Consider the following 17,073-nt stretch of genomic DNA (forward strand, 5'->3'; position numbering starts at 1 on the left):
GTGGGGGATATTGATAATGGGGGAGGCTGTGCATGTATGAAGGCAGGAGGTATGAAGGACATTTCTGTAGCTTCCTCTCAATTTTGCTGTGAACTAAAAGTGTTCTAAAATATAGAATCTAATATGTGTATGTATATATATGTATGTATGTATGTATTTATATAGGGTCTAATATATAAGTATATAAATATATCACATATATATGTGATAAAGACCTTATATATAGAATATACAAAATAATGGAAACTCTTCAGTAATAAAAAGGAACTACTGATACACGCAACTATACTGAAGAGTCTCAAATGCATTGTGTTAAACAAAAGAAGCTAGAATGAAAGGTTACATACTACTTAGTTTTAATTATGACACTTTAGAAAAAACAAACTATAGCAAAAGAAATCAGATCAATGGTTGTCCAGAGATGGGGGTGGTGGGAGCTGTATCCAAAGAGGCATGAGGAAAATTGGGGGGATGATGACCTTGGCCACAGACCTGGTTCCTAGATCCTAAAATGCCATTCATTGGCAGTGCTGGACACCAGAATCACTGAAGTGAGTTAACTGACCTAACGAAATTTCGTTAGGCTTCAGACATGCAAATGGAATACGTGAACTAAACACTTGAGACTTCTATCTGGTCAAAAATCTGTAAAAAGAGGAAGAAGCACTGGCAAAGGCCATGTCTCCTCTTGGAATTTCTGGGCAAACTAAACTAACTTATTCAATAATTCCTCTCCCTTTTAGGAAACTCTGAAAGTCTTAGCCTCATTTTCAAGTATCTTAATTATCAGACCCTGCTCTCTTCTCCAGAATCACCTCTTACCCTTCTTACCTCCCACTCCTGACCCCAGCACACCCTTGTCTTCTAGTCCAGTTCCTCTAACATACCATTTTCTCTCACACATGTGAGCTTTTGCCCATGCTAATTCCTCCTAAATAGATATCTCTTATACTCACCTCTAATGTGTACTGGTAACTCCTCTTCAGACTTAAAGACTCAAGATTCACACAAACATTGCCTCTAGATCAAGGACACCATCCCTAATCTCCACTCACTATCTACACACAAGCTGAATTAGAAAACCCTTATCTATACTCTCATTACACTCCATATATTCCTTTGCCATGACTCTAATCAAGTCACTTGAAAACTTTTGCTTCATTTGTCTGTGCCATTGCTAGACTGTGGTCTGTTTGAGGGAAGGAACCATGATTTTCACTTCTGTATCCCCAGAATCTAGCATAATACCTATTATGTGTAAACATATATTGATTAAATGAATGGCTGACTGGATTCTTGGATGCATGTGGATGGATGAATGATGGATGAATAGGTAAAGGCTATAAGTATGTGAAACGCTTTCTGGGAACTATAGACTTGTGTCTCTGTGTTTCTTGTGCATTAATAAATCCCAATGACTTACCAACTGATTTGGATTTCTACTTATTCTACCAACTGTTTCCAGATATAAAATTCATATGGGTAAAGTTAGATTATAATAGCTGTAGAAGACAATATATACCAGGTTGGAGGGGACTCAAATATTTTAGCATTGGTTAGCTGTAGATCCCTATATGACAGCGCCAGCCAGGAAATACAGGTATCAACAAACATCAAGATGACTAAGCAAATCAGACTAGGCAAAATTTCTATACTTTTGATCATAGTTTCAATTTGATCATGGTTCCAGAAGTCCAGATTTAATTTCACATATAATATCAAATAACTGAAATAAAACTATAATTCTGCCTACTCTGTATTGAGGAACAGAAGAAGTATCAGGAATGGGGAGGAAAAGATATGCTTTGCTGAGAATTAGTTGGGGGTAGAAGTAGGGTTGGATAAATGAAACAGAAAGTAAATTTTAAAAATGAGCTACACATAAGGGAACAACCTAAAAATAAAAGAGTATTTTTAATATGTACTTTCAGTATAACAATAGTCTTCCAAATTCTTTTAAATTTAATAAGTTGGTACAATACACAATTCAAGTAATAAAAGTAAGTAAGCACATGAATGTGGTACGGGAAAAAAGCAAACAATTGTCAAGCTGTTATTCTTAAAATAGCATTGAAAGTTGGTGTAATACTTTGTGAATTCTGGTCATTGAAATAACTATTGCCCAAATTTTATCATAGCTTCTAGTTTTTTCTGTTTGCCTATAGTGTAATATAAAATTATTAATAATAGAAACATAGTTCTAGAACAAAGACAATTTTGCTATGAACGTAATTCCAGAATAATGATACTTTAACAAGATAGGAAATATCTGATATCTAGGAGGGGATAGATACGCTCTAGTGTTTCAGTTTTAGAGAAGCCCATGTAAAGAGAAATCCATAAATCCATACTATGTCGATCACACTTAGATCAAAATGTCATGGAGAGCTACCCAATTCCTTTGCAAAGCTTTTTTTTTTTTTTCAGATTTTTCAGTTTAAATTCAAGAGACCATCTCCTGAATATAGTAAACTCTTTGCCAAGCTCTAAACTCCTAGTTCTCCAAAAGCAAAGAAACAATCAGAAGCCCCCAGCAGGCAGTTCAGCAACATCTTCCTGGCCCATCAATTTGCATACACCTCCCCTTCCCATTCAGTCACAGCCAAAAAGAAGTTTCTGTTGAAGCGGGCGGGGGGGGGGGGTGGGGGGTGGCGGGGAATCCACCACAGATGATATAAACCCTCAATCACCAATCCATGAGCAGGGAGGCTGTCCTCCAAAAAGTTATAGTATCACATTTTAAAATCCTAAATTGGGAACTAGAGATGAATATGGATACATCACATGATACTGTAAATTGGGGCAACTGAGAAAATCCAGAACAATGGCTGCAATAAATCAGGAGCTAAAATCAATGGCCATGGCACCACATCGCTCTAGAGCCAGCATTATTTCTTCATGTTGCCAGTGTTCCCTGCCCTTCTATCACTGAGACTGCAGAGAACTAGAAAGCTAGTGACATGATGGAACCTGGCATGAGAGGGACCCTTCGAGAGCAGTTGTGTTTTCCAGCCTCTCCTTCCCCAGCACTACTCAGAAGACCTAGCATCTTCTCTGGATAGTACCAATGTCAAAATTAATGACAGATTTTAACCAAGACAGGAATTGGGAGAGCCTGTAGGAGGGGCTGCCCCAGGCATATAGCTCCTTTAATGAAAGGTTTATCTTTGCTTTAAGCAAGCCCTGCCCATTGTTCTCGTGCATTTAGGTCAACACACCTTTGAAATGTCAGAGTAATCCTCTTTTTTAGACCCCTCTGAGGTGTAACCACCCTCAAGGGAGCACGTGATCCTGGTAACTATCCTGTAATCAATCCCCACCATTCTTTCTCGCCTTATGTTCCCTCCTTAATTCCAAATGCATAAAAGAAACTGCAAAGCTGTCATTCTTAGGGAGCATCTGAGTTCTTGCTTCCTGGCAATGTAATCGGTTTGGTTCAAATAAACTTATAAAAATTCTCTACAGGTTTGAACATTCTCATGTCAACAACAATAACCTTATGCTCCTAGGGACAAAATTCCATTAGCTTGCGGCTGGGAACCTGCTTTAAACGACATGGACTGACCACCTGAAACAGCAAGGTTGCTGTTACCCATCTGGTCCCAAGTCATATCCACCTGGAGACTCTTGTACTTGGCCTACAAGATCTCAGCTGCTATTAACTTGATACTGGCCCTTGCCTGAGGTCTCTAGTCTCATGGTAAGAGCTGCTGGGAACTACGCACAGGCATTGCCTCTAGTGAGTCAGCTGACCTAGTCTAAGCCCTTCCAAACCCTAGCTCCTGCTTCTTTCCAAATGTCTAGACATTGAAGTCCCAGCAAGCTGTTATGGATGGACAATTTTCCAGTAAGCCAGTATTAAATATTTACTTCTGATTCTGTTAACCAGGGTGTGGTAATCCGATCAAGGATTCTGTTAACCAGGGTGTGGTAATCTGATCAAGGAGATACTGTTAACCAGGGTAATCTGATCAAGGATATGCTAATGGCCAACTGTTAACCAGGGTGTGGTGATCTGCTCAGGGATGTGCTGGTGGCTACAGAAACTGCCTCTTCTGGGAGCTCGGGGCTGATTCTCTAGTGGGGAGAGTCAGTCGCCGGCTGCCTAATAAAGGCTCACGATTCATCTCAATTGGCTCTGTGGGTCTTGGATTTGATCGCACCACAACACAGCTTTCTGGCAAGCCAGTGCTAAACATATGCCCCCTCTATTTTACAAGTGAGAAAATCCAGATTCAGAGTAGTTAAGAAAATTGCCCATATATGCAGCTGAAGATTAGTGAAAATTATGTAAACTAGGATAGAGGGGTATACATACATCACAGTTATTGCAAATTTTAGGCTTAATGAAAGAAAGAGTACAGAGTATTATAATGAAAGAAAGACTTGGAATCACACAGAATACATTAGAATCCTGGCTCAAGTACTATCTGCATGATTGTATGTGATTAACGGCCTTGATTCTGTTTTCTTACCTCTAAAGTGGGGATACTGTCTGCATTAGGTATCTATTGTTGTGTTACTAATACCCCCAAACAAATCCTGAAACAACAAACAGTTGTTATTTCACAGATTCTGGGAGTCAGGAATCCAGGTGTGGCTCTCGTGGGCCTCTGATTCAAGGTTTTTCATAAAGTTGCAATTAAGATGTAAGCCAGGCCTAGGGTCTCACCTGAAGGCTTGGTTGGGGAAGAATCGTTTTCAAGCTTGCTCACCTGATTCACAGGACTTGGGTCCTCTCAAGCTGTTAGACTGAGAGCTTCAGTTCCTCACTGGGGTTGGCCAGAGGGCCTCCCTCAGTTTCTTGCCACAGCTCACATCACCTCAGTTGGCTTCCCTCAGCAAGCAAGCTACAAAGCCAGAAAGAACCCCCCAAAAGGAAAACCAGGCTTTTCATAACCTAATCTCAGAAGTTTCTGCCTTTCACTTCTGCCATATTCTATTCATTAGAAATAGGTCACTAAATCCAGACCAAACTCAAAGGGAGATAATTACTCAAAGACATGGACACTAGGAGCCAGGGACCAAATAGGGTTCATCTAAGAGGCTGCCTACTACAGTGCCTATAATGTAAAGGGTATGAAATAGAAAAAAAAATCAGGAAAGCAACCTGCATATAGTGTGAGCTTAATAAATGACAAATATTACTACTGAACTACAATTTTTGGTAAAGAATCCTTGTTTAAAAGCCATAAATTTGTACCTCCCAAAAAAGGAGGCTTGAATCATTCAAAAAGGCTCATTTTTATCTAAAGGTTAATCTGTTTGATCACTCAGATGGGTATGCTTTAATTGTATTTCAGAAAAAGTTTCAGGTAGTGGAACAGATTTCTAAAATGTTTACTTAACATTATGAGAACAAGAAAACTTAGAATAGGAGCAGGTGTTCCTAGTTGCTAGGAGAGCAAAATCCCTAGAGAGAGGAGTCATTTTGAAGGTGATGCTTAACTGTAGTATTAGTAAAAATAATCAGGTAGGTAACTGTTGACACAAGAGGCTGTCGTGTATATATTTTTTGGAAAGAGCATTAAGAAGACTTAGTTTGTGATGAAGAAAGTTAACTCCTGACATGTAATCCTTTGACCTCTCTGAGGCTCCTACTGAGAGTCTGCTTTCTTTTCCTTAAATTCTGTAATTCTGCACATGATCTAATACATCTCACTATGACATATCTTTATTATGACAACACTTATATGTTAGAATTATCTGTAAACATGTCTGTTTCTCCCACTAGAACATACACTTTTTGAGTACAGAATCCATGCACTTAAGTCCTAGCAAATCCCTAGTCCTGAACATAGAAGGCACTCAAGAAATGTTTAAGTATTGTTGAATAGTCCATTTCTCTCCCTTTTAAAAATAATTCAGATTAAGATTTTTAATGCTCATAGTCTAATAGGATATTATTTTTAGTATATTTAGGTAAGATTCAGTAACTTTTAAAAACATTAATTTGGAATTCTGGTCAAGAGAGTGAAATAAGTAAATACTGCGCTCGCCTCCTCTCATAACCATATCAAAATTACAACTAAACTACAGAATAGCCATCATGGGAGTCTCCTTAGGTCTAGCTGAACAAAAGTCCTACAATTGGGGACACACACATGAGGCCACCTCAAGACTGGTAGGAGGGGCAAAGACACGGAACAGGCTGGTCCCACTCATGTGTGGTGGTTGAAAATCAAGACATCTCAGCTATGGAGTTACCCTAGGAGGAGCGAGGGGTCCGGGCCCCACACTAGGCTCCCCAGCCCCAGGGTTCCAGTACCAAGAAGAGAAGTCCCTACAACTTCTGGCTGTGTAAACCAGTGGAGATAATGGCTGAGTGAGATATAGGGCCACTGAAGTCACAGACATCTTCTTAAGGTCCCTGTGCACAAAATTTCTTGGTAACGAATTCACTCGCTCTGAGTTCCAGCACTGGGACAGCAGTTTAAAAGGTGCCATGGACATTCACAAAAACTGAAAGTAAAGGGATGTAAAAGATGTTTCTTAAAAATGGAAATAAAAAAAAAAAAGCTAGGGTAGCGATACTTATATCAGATAAAAGTCTTTAAAACAAGGGTATAACAAGGGGCAAATAAGAACCCAGTTATCCCACTTCTGAGTATTTATCTGAAGATACGCCAAACACTACTTTGAAGGGACATGTGACTCCATATGATCATAGTCAAGATATAGAGGCTACCTGGGTGTCCAACAATGGATGAATGGATAAAGAAGAAGTAGTACATATATATAATGGAATATTATAAAAGTAAGAAATCTTGCCATCTGCAACAACATGAATGGACCTAGAAAGTATTGTGCTACGTGGAATAAGTCAAACAGAGAAAGACAAATGCCATGCCATATGATTTCGCTTACATGTGGAATCTAAAGAAAACAAATGAAACAAACTCATAGATGCAGAGAACATTTTGATGATTGCCAGATAGGAGGGGTACAGGGAGTGGGTAAAAAAGGGGAAGATATTAAGAAGTATGAATTGGTAGTTCCAAAATAGTTACAGGGATGTAAAGTATAGCATCAGGAATATTGTCAATAATATGGTAATAACTATGTATGGTGTCAGATAGATACTAGATTTATCAGGATGATCACTTTGTAGTTATATAAATGTTATATATAATATAATATCATATGCCAATTGTAATTCAAAATAAAATAAATATTTAAAATATAAAAACACTACTTTAAAGATCTTAAAAATCCAATTTTTTATAACTTAACTTGAAATAGTTTTATAATAGGGTTCCACATGAAACAAGTAAGTGTATTAAATGTATTGAGTCCTTTGACTCTTTTTCAAAAAAGTCATTTGTTGACTATGGCCATATAAAAACATAATAAATCTCTCTAACAGTAGATATTGAGTACAGTTGAAGTATGCCAACTGGGAATTTTTTAAAAAATTGCAGTGAATGGGATTTTTTCCGATATGAAAAAGAAGCATTCATAAGATTTCAAGTATCTGTTGTAATGAATCATGGGACAGTTTTACATTTCTGCTGAAATGTTAGTACATTTCTTGTTAAGTTTCTGACTTGCCTTGCCAGTGAGTTCAGACTTCTCGATTTCATTTCTCATTTGCCAACAGATGCTGCATTTCAAGCCGGAACAAAGGTTTCTTTTTAGAAAAGGGACACAGAATGGTGGCTTTTACACCATTTCCTCATTCTCTGTGCATATGTTCCTCCTTTATCCTACCTCCTTCATTGTCATTGAGCTCTTATCTTCCCTTTCCTTTTTTTCTAATCGCACTTTCTCTTCAAAGACTTCTTGCTCACTTTCCCCAATGTCTTTCCTTTTTCCTTTTTATTCTTCACTTCTCATCTATATTCACCATCTGTTCTACTCTATAGTGCACTTTTGTTTGAACTCATTCATTACCAAATCCTTTTCTTGTCACTCCTCCTACTCTAAGCTGGCTATTATTAATTTTTCAAAATCTTTTCTGAAATGAGCATGTCAGTGTGTGCATGCACGTGTGTGTTGGAAGGAAAGAGAGAAAATATTCAGAGTATTTTCCAATTTTATATTTTCCCGTCAATAATTTGAGTCCAGTTGCTAAAAAAGATGCTTCTGCCCGCCCTCACGTTGCCAGACATTATTCTACCTCTTTAAAAAATGGCAGTTTAATTTAGTGAACCAGGAGCTAGAGACAGTACACAGGGGGCATTAGAGCACTTAGTAAAATAAATTGGAATGAGAGAAAAGAGTATACAACTTGTGCACTTAGAGATGAGTCACCAGGTTAAAGTGAGAAAGCCAGGCAAGAAAGATAAAAGGATGAGCTGAGTAGGACCAAATGTAATTCAGAGGCAGCAAAGCCATCACATTTCAGTTACCGATCTAGCTAGAATCAATGAACTTAAAGAAACCCCTTGACCAAGAAACTTACCATGTGTCAAGGTTAAACACATTGGTGTGTGGGGGATACAGATTATAAGCAAGGAGTCGTTTTCAATCTCATTACTTTAACCATTTTGTCCAAATAACCTTAACATGTATACATAAATACTTGATTTGTTATAAAAATGTGTAACATAAAAGTCCCTGAGACACATTCAAGAATGACAAAATGTATTCAGTGCGATTACTCACCATACTAATTACTGAGGACTTGGTTCCCTTCCCTGATATCTAAAGCATCTAACACTTTAAAATTATTTCAATGCTAAATCAGAGTCTCCCCCTATAATGCCTAGTTTTCTGTTAGTTTATTATTGTTACATAGTAAGTCATTTCCAAACTGTAAGGAAGGCACATTGCAAGGTGACTTAGTTCTTAAAGCGTTGGGGTGCCAGTTAGCAGAACAAGGGCAAGTGGAACTAGAGGTCCCAAGAAATCTTGTTCGACACCCTCATTTTGTAGTTCGAAACAGAAGCTCAAAGTGGTTGTGAGGTGTACAAGCACAGCTGGTTCTGCCACTGCTACTATAACCTTAGGTGAGCCCTTCGCTGGGTTTGGACCTTGGCTCCTCTGTAAAATGGGCTTGTGACAATCGTAGCTAACATCTTCCAGGTATTTCCTATGTGCCAGACACTGTCTTGTCTAATTCTCCTAACACCTCCATAAATTATATATGATTACCTTCAATTAGAGATGAGACTATCAAAACACAGAAAGCTTAAATAACTTGCGCAAAATAAGATAATAGGAAGTGTTGCAAAGCTGGTCTAGGGACCAAGGAATATCTGCCTCCAAAAATTTTAAATTCCAATTCTTAAATCCCTTTTAAGAAACCCCCATCAGGTAGGTTCTCAAATTCCTTGTATCTCTAAAAGTCTAGAGCAGAACTGACAAACTATAACCCATGAGCCAAATCTAGGCACCCCATTTGTTTATATATTATCAATGGCTGCTTGTGCACTATAACAGTGGACCTGAGTGGCAGCAACAGAAACTGTAGGGCAGCAAAGCGTGAAATCTTTACTCTTTGGCCTTTTACAGAAAAGTATGCTAACCCCTCTTCTAGAGCCTTAAAAATTTAGAGCATCCTGTAACTGTATAGTGTTTTACAATATACAACGCATCTTGGAATACATCATCACTTTTAATCCTTATTTTGTAAGGGCATTCATGCATTATAAATGAGGAAGCTAAAACTCTGCCTAATTAGGACCATAGGGGCAGAAGGTGGCAGAACCACATACCAAGGTTCTGACTCCAAATTGTAGGCTTTATTCATGAAGCCACCCTAGCATCTCTAAATTACTGCCAGGGAAGGACTTGGAAACTGGAAAGGACCTATGAATACTGAAAACAAATCAGATTGTCTTCCTGATGCAAATATCGTTTCAGAAGTATTCATGTAATTAGAGTCATCAAATGCTAAAAATATTAAATTTGTAATAAATTTGAAAGAAAAGTTTATGCCTTAAAGGAAGGGTTATTACTAGTTGCTCAAGGTCACACTGCTAAAATTCAAATCTAAGCCAGATTACCTTCAAAGCCCAAATTCTCTCCCACTGTCCCATGTAGATTCCCAATAATACCTAGATCACTGGCCAATATCTCATAAATGCTCATTTTAAAATTAGAATTTTTCCTTTTTCTTTATTGGCTAGCTGATCCTTTGTAATTATAATTCTGCCCATGTTATAATATATTAATGAGGAAATTTTATCCACGGATTTTAATTTCCCTTTTTAAAGATAAGAGAGAACTGAAGTGCTTTTTAGATTTTAGTGAGCTTTTTAAGTGAGTCTACAACAAATGCACAGAGATAAAACTTTATGATTCAGCTAATTGTAGTAGACAAATGCAAAATTACTGTTTACAGCAGAATTCTATATAGACCGAATTACTCTTGGACCCTACCCACAATAATTAGTCACTGAAGATCCTTATTATAATAAATGAAGAAGAAAAATAAACTATTATTTCAAGCTGTAAATCAACTGGCTTTCTAGTACTTCATTTATGGCCGTATCACTAAAAATGTCACTTTAAACAAATAGGTACTGCCAGTTGATTTATTAAAGTTCATTATTAACTTGTTGGTAGTGGTAGATTGTAAGAGTCTTAAAGAGAGGGACCTTGCCTTACAATTTTTGTCTTTCCTGTGGCACTCCAAGCCCAGTGTTTGGCACAGAATGGGCACACGGTAACACCTATTGAATCTGCTGCTCATTCAAAAACTTTTAAAAGTCAGTGCTCATATTTTCAAAGTGGGTCCCATGGCACAGTCTCGAGAGCCCTGGAAATGTGAGGATATATACACTTCTATCTAGACTATGAGAACCTGGCCTTGGGAAAAAACACAGATTTAGCCTTTAACAAAGACAACGTTCATCCCAGGCACTAATTTAATTCCATTCCCTAGCAACTAAACATTAAACAAAAAACTGACAGAAAAACTGCCATTAACAGAAACCATGAAACTTATTTCCTTTTGTATGATTTCATAATGCAGTATCATCTCTTTCATTGTTCTGCAGACAAGTAATGCAAGCCCCTGGAAGACTGACATTCCAGTTTAAATTTCAGGTCCAGTAAAGACACAAAGTAAGTGATTTTATGGAAAGTTACATTGTGGCTTTCTTCTCTTCTGTTTGTAAACACAGTCTGGTTTTCTGGGAAGAGGGGAGAAGGTTATTTCTGCTTTATTTTCACCTCAGTAATATTAACGTTGTTTTTTTTTTGTTGTTGTTGTTTTGTTTTTTTAAATCCAGGTTATAGGAAAACATAGACACAGAAAATCGGAGATGATTATTCACATTGTAAAGGGATTCTCCATAGGATTTTATTAAATACTGAACTCCCCTAGGGCAGTGAATTTGGGATTTGATTGAAAAGCAGATTTTTAGGAATACATCTGTGTAAAGTGAGGTTCACTTATATATTCATCTTAACTCTTCTCCAAGGACAATCCAGCATCTTGTTTCCCTTCATGGAGTAAGGGAACTGGATTCTAAGACCACCCTCCTCTCCTTTCTCAGAAACTGAGGCTTTGAGGAATCCAACCAAAAACAAGAAAAGATCCCCTTATGGCCATAATCCTTTCACTATCCTGCAACAAAGCTCTTTATAAAATCAGGGGTTTGCTGCACATTGGCTCAGTAAAATGTGAGTTGAGGAGCAGTGTGTACCAGATTTGGACTCAGCACAGGCCACAAATATGGCCTGTGGCAATGAGGAAATTCAGAGTAACTGACTCAATAGTCAGTTACTCTGCAACACCTCTGCACACTGGTTAGTTAGAAGGTGAGGAAGCACCCCCTTCACCCCTGAATACTGATGCCCATCAACAACAGAGGGAGCCCAACTGCTAGTTGAACAAAAAACAGTGAGAACGAGGGTCCTTCCTACCCAGTCTCTTGTGCTGAATAATATTAATTGGTAAATCACCTTCTTCCCATAAAGTAAAATGGGGTGTTTGGAAAACTTAGTGCCATGATTCAGCACTCAAGGAGATGCACGACAGAGGATCGAAAAGTTACAATTTGGCCTCCCTGGGTTACACCCAGGGAAGGATGGCTTCACCGCTCAAACCAGCGAGCCAAGTTACGCATGCTTTGGGGCCGGTCCCCAGCTCTCTGTACAGCCTGGCAAGCCCGGCACCAAGGCTCGTCCCAGAAGGTGGTTATGTGCACGGCGTACCTCCGGCGCCAGGTGAAGTAACGGCGGTAGACAGCTGGATTTCGGTCGAGGAAGAGCAGGTAGGCGGCTAGGGAGGAGGCACTAGGGAAATCGTCCACATGGATGAAGGCACCGCGAGGCACAAAGCGCTCATAATTGGCACGATCCGGCCCCAGCACTACTGGTACCGTCCCGGCCAGGAACGCATTGCGCCAGAGCTTCTCTGTGATATAATCCAGATGCTGCGAGTTCTCGAAGGCCAGGTAGAACTTGTAGCGGGCCACCGTGTGCAGGAGTCCAATGTCAGGCACGGGCCGCCGGTGCCCGCCCTTACCGAACACGTCCACGGGCACGTGCTGGCTCAGCTGGTGGTAGTAGCGGACCCGGGCCTGGCGCTCATCCCAGTTGCTCACCACCCAAGCCACCAGCCCGCGTTTTCGGGCCAGCGGAGGGACCAGGCCTGGCGGCTGGTCGCTGGGATGGGTCCTGGGGTAGAGGTAGCCATAAGGCACAAAGACGTCCGAGTCGGCCCGGTAGGAGAGGGTCCAGTTGAAGAGGTTGTCTGCCAGGCTCCGCAGCCCCGGAGAGTGGGACGGCGACTCGAAGTTCATCCATACCCAGCGCTGGCCCGGAGGCCTGGGGCCCGAGGCGGCCAGGTCTTCGGCAGCCGCCGCCGCAGCTTCCTCCTCGTTGTCCAACACCTGCAGCTCCAGCTCCTCTGCGGTGCGCGCCCTGATGCCCCAGGGCGGCGGCCAGTCGGGGGGTCCCTTCACGAGGTCTCGGTGGTGGAAAAGCACAGCCTGGGCCTCCCCGTAGGCCGCACGGTCGGTGAGCAGGCGACAGCCGCTGATGTTGAAGCGCAACCAACAGTCAGGGGGCGACCTCACAGTTCTGTCACGTCCCCTAAAGGGCTCCCACCACAGCAGCACGCCCACCGGACGCGGCGGGGCGTAGGGGGTCCAGGGCAGCGGCGGCAGTTGTCCCCAGCAGGCATAGGCGGCCAGAGCCATGCACACCAGGCCGGCAGCCGCCAGCAAAGAGGCGGTCCGTGGCAGCCCCGCGACTCCGCGCCGCCGACAACGCCGGGGGGCCACGAGGCCCCACGGCGCCCCCATGGCGCGCGCAGACAGAGCCGCCGCCGCCGGCCGCGCGTCCGCAGGCGTGGAGCAGCGGCGCCCGCTCTCATACTGCCGTTGCGGCTCCAGCCGTCGTTGCCGCTCTCCGCAGACTCTGGACCCGGAGAGGGCGGTCCCGGAATCCCAAGGGCCGCACGTCCCGCTCCCCTCCCGGCGACTCGCCGCGGGGCGCGCCGCCAGGACGAGGTGAGCGAGCTGGGCAGCCCAGCCGGGCGCCGCCCCGTCCCTCCCCTCCACCGCGCCCCCAGCCCGACCGGCCCGACCAGGCCCCGGGCGTTTCCTGCTGCACCTCTGCCCACTTCCCACCTCCTCCATTGCTCCCGGACTACCCTGCCGCGCTCCACCCGCTCCTCACCCGCTACTCGGGATCCCGTCTCGGGGGGTCCCGAATCACTCTGCGCGCGTCTAGCCGAGCGCCCCCGCCCGCCGCGAGCTCTCTCCCAGCTGCGCTCGGCGCTCAATCGCCGTGGCCCGAACCCGCGCCTTCCAGAGTGGGGGCCTGGCTCATCTCTGGGTGCGCACAGGCGGAGCGAGACCCTCCAAAGGCTGCCGGGGCGCGAGGGCAGGCGCAGTCGCTGGCACCGAGCGAAGTCGGATCCGGAGTGCAGAGCCTCCGGGCAGAACAGCGGATCTGAGACCACTTCCTTTCTCACGGCCTCGCTACGGCCAGCGACGCCCGCTGGAGGGAGGGAGCCCCAGAAGCGTCGGTGACCTTGACCTCGTGACCCACCGAGAATAGTACCGACAGTTTCTCGAAGCGCGGACTTCGGAGGTTGTACATTTTGTGAAACCAAGTTGTAAATTAAACTCTACTGCCATAAGAACATTCCCTTTGACCCCCTACTGAACACTTCTGACTGCCGACTCATACCATTCTTTATACTGGGGCTGGGGGACTCATTAAACCAAAAGACAAAGGTAAGGTCCTTGAGCCTTTGTCCTCAGGGAACTTCCTGCCTTTTCAGTGAGGTGAATGTTTGAACATCACCATTAATTTCACTAAGCACTTAAGAAACCACTTAATTTGTGCACTTACGAAGACTATACAAAACACTCCGGACGATAAACTGATGACTAAGATAAATAGCGGCCCAGGTTTAGGTCTTAAAGGATATGTATCACACTGGCTTCTCCAGGTTTATCAATGAGGAAACAATCAATGCATCTACTTCTACAGTCGCTTGAGGAATTTTTTTTTCCCCAATGGCTTGAATTTGAATTTCTGACTTTTGGCCTTTCTGTTATTAAACTTTTACTCAGTGAAATTCTAAATAGGCCAGGGGCTGCTGACCTAAGGAGAGGAGGCAGTTTTGAGAAAACTATTAGTAGATCGCAGCTGTGAATCAATTGTTCCCCAGCCCAATGCCGTATAAATCACAGGATGTTAGGTGACAAATAGATTTTCTGGGAATGGAGCCAACCTGTCAGGGGTTTTTCATGTTATGCATACAGAAAATAAACTTACATTTGCCATTTTGATTTTTCGTGAAGAACTTTTTCATTAAAAATTAAGTAGAGATTGTAAATATTTCTATAAAAATGGTTTCAGGTGGCACTGCCTGCTGGCCACAGTAACAGTTTGGGAGATAGATGGACAGCACGAAGTGCTCTGGCTATCCTCATCAACCTCGTAACAGTTTCTTCTACACAGTGAAACCTTTTGCAATGTTTCTAATTATTTTTAATTTCATAAAATCATTTTCAAGCTATTAAATTGCCATCGAAATCAAGAATTTTAGTGATTCTCCGTTGTTATTTTTAATTGAAAAGAAAAAGCTATAAATGCACAAATAACTTTTTTCAACTAAATGAAGAAAAGGACATATTGGCTTTTCTTTTAATACAATTCAAAAACTACACATTTATGCACATTCCTCCCCCACTTTAGTTAGGTAAGACATCATAGATAGAGCCTAACATTGTGTCTGGTACATGGTAGGGTAAGCATTTGGTAATGTTAACCTACTTGCTTGCTTCCTCCCCCTACTCTCAGTTTTCTCTTACATCCTCCACATACTCCAATTAAACCAACTTTTTACCAGCAGAATGGCTCAGAGCTCATGAATATCAATTTCCATGTGTTTACTTACCTTAGTTGGGTGCAGAACCACAAACTGTCCTTATTTTAGTCTTATCTTGGTATGAGAGGGAGGGGCTACCTAACAGGAAAGTATGGCTTGGTCAGTGAAAACCAATCATAACTTCTCTACAGACTACAGTCATGCACCACATAAGGAGATTTTGGTCAATGATAGACCACATATACAACAATGTTTCCATAAGATTATAAAAGAGCCAAAAAATTCCTACTGCCTGGTAACATCATAGCCATCATAAGGTCATAGTGCAACACATTACTCACATTTGTGATGATGTTTGTGTATACAAACCTGCCATACTACCGGTTGTATAAAGGTATAGCACATATGTACAGTGCTCAGTACCTGATAATAAATGACTGTATTACTGGTTTATGTATTTTCTATATAATACTTGTTAATCGTTATTTTAGAGCAGTGGTCCCCAACCCTTTTGGCACCAGGGACCAGTGCTCCTATGAGAATCTAATGCCTAATGATCTGAGTGGAGCTGAGGCAGTGATGCTAGCACTGGAGAGAGGCTGAAAATACAGGCGAAGCTTCACTCACTCACCCGCCGCTCACCTCCTGCTATAGGACCTGGTTCCTAATAGGCCACGGACTGATACTGGTCCACAGCCCAGGGGTTGGGGACCCCTGTTTTAGAGTATATTCTACTTATAAAAAAAAAAGTTTGTTGAAAACAGTATGTGGTGTTACACTGGCAGCAGTCTCACATATCTGGTATATACCGCATCTTTTGCATCATTTCTCTTGTGCTTGATTTAATCTCATGGCATTTTGTGCAGTGACATGCTATACAGGCTTGTAGTCTAGGACAATAGGCTATACCATCTAGGTTTGTTTCAGAACACTCTATGATGTTCACACAAGGACAATATCTCCTCATGAGACATTACTCTGAACATCCTTGTTAAGCCGCACATGACTGAGCTAGTTGTAGGTCATATGCCCTAACTTATTAATAGGACAATGGTTTATTCTTATTTAAAAAGAATGGAAGGGAAGGAGGAAAGGAAGAAAGAGCATTAAGGGAAATTAATGATGTCAGGTGTTCTAATTTATTTATTTAACCAATTGGGAAACTGGGATGAAAAAACACTACTCTGCCTTCAAGAATCTGTGAGAGAAAAAGACAGTGGAGAGGGAAGGGTTTTGAGAAGGTGGCTCCTGGAACAATTAGGAATGATTAAAATGGGGGAGGAAGAGAGCTGCGACGTCAGTCTTAACGGAAGGAGCAGCATACACACAGGCCAGGTAGTGAGGATTGGGACATTAGGTTAGGAATTACTAGGGTTTAGTTTGGCTAAGTAAATGGGAGTTTATCCTGAAGTCTGCGGAGAGTCCTTGAAAGGTTTTAACAAAGCAAGGAGCAAGATGGAGACTAGCATTCTTGAAAGCTTGTTTGTAAGCGGAGGTGAGTATATGGAAGGGGACATTAGGTAGGCTTCTGATGTGTCGGCCATGTTTATTGATATAGGCACTGGTTAATGCGTGTGTTTGCTTTGGGAAATTCATCAAGCTGTATGCTTACATATGTACTTTTATGTATGTATTATACTTCAGTAAAGTGTTTTTAAGAAAAAAATTATTCTGTCATCAGTAAAGGATAAGTTGCGTATTTGGGATCAGGATAAAGGTAGAAATAGCAAGTCTAATTGGAAAGCTGTTGCTATAATTCAGGTGTTCAACAAAAAGGACCTGAATAAGATAGTAGCTATAAGAATGAGGAAGAAAAGTAAAGGTGAATA

At 41.8% G+C, this 17,073-nt stretch overlaps 1 protein-coding gene across 1 annotated transcript; it reads right to left on the reverse strand.

Moving 5' to 3' along the window:
- Nucleotides 1-10,800: 10,800 nt before the first annotated feature.
- On the reverse strand, nucleotides 10,801-15,620 carry FUT4 (fucosyltransferase 4). Its single transcript, XM_016158650.2, is given in 4 exon segments — nucleotides 10,801-13,442; nucleotides 13,444-13,529; nucleotides 13,579-13,902; nucleotides 15,614-15,620. Coding segments are annotated over 4 exon segments (1,872 nt in total). The 3' UTR covers nucleotides 10,801-11,987.
- Nucleotides 15,621-17,073: the final 1,453 nt, after the last annotated feature.

This window comes from Rousettus aegyptiacus, unplaced genomic scaffold (assembly GCF_014176215.1).
Source record: "Rousettus aegyptiacus isolate mRouAeg1 unplaced genomic scaffold, mRouAeg1.p scaffold_m13_p_5, whole genome shotgun sequence".
NCBI lineage: Eukaryota > Metazoa > Chordata > Mammalia > Chiroptera > Pteropodidae > Rousettus > Rousettus aegyptiacus.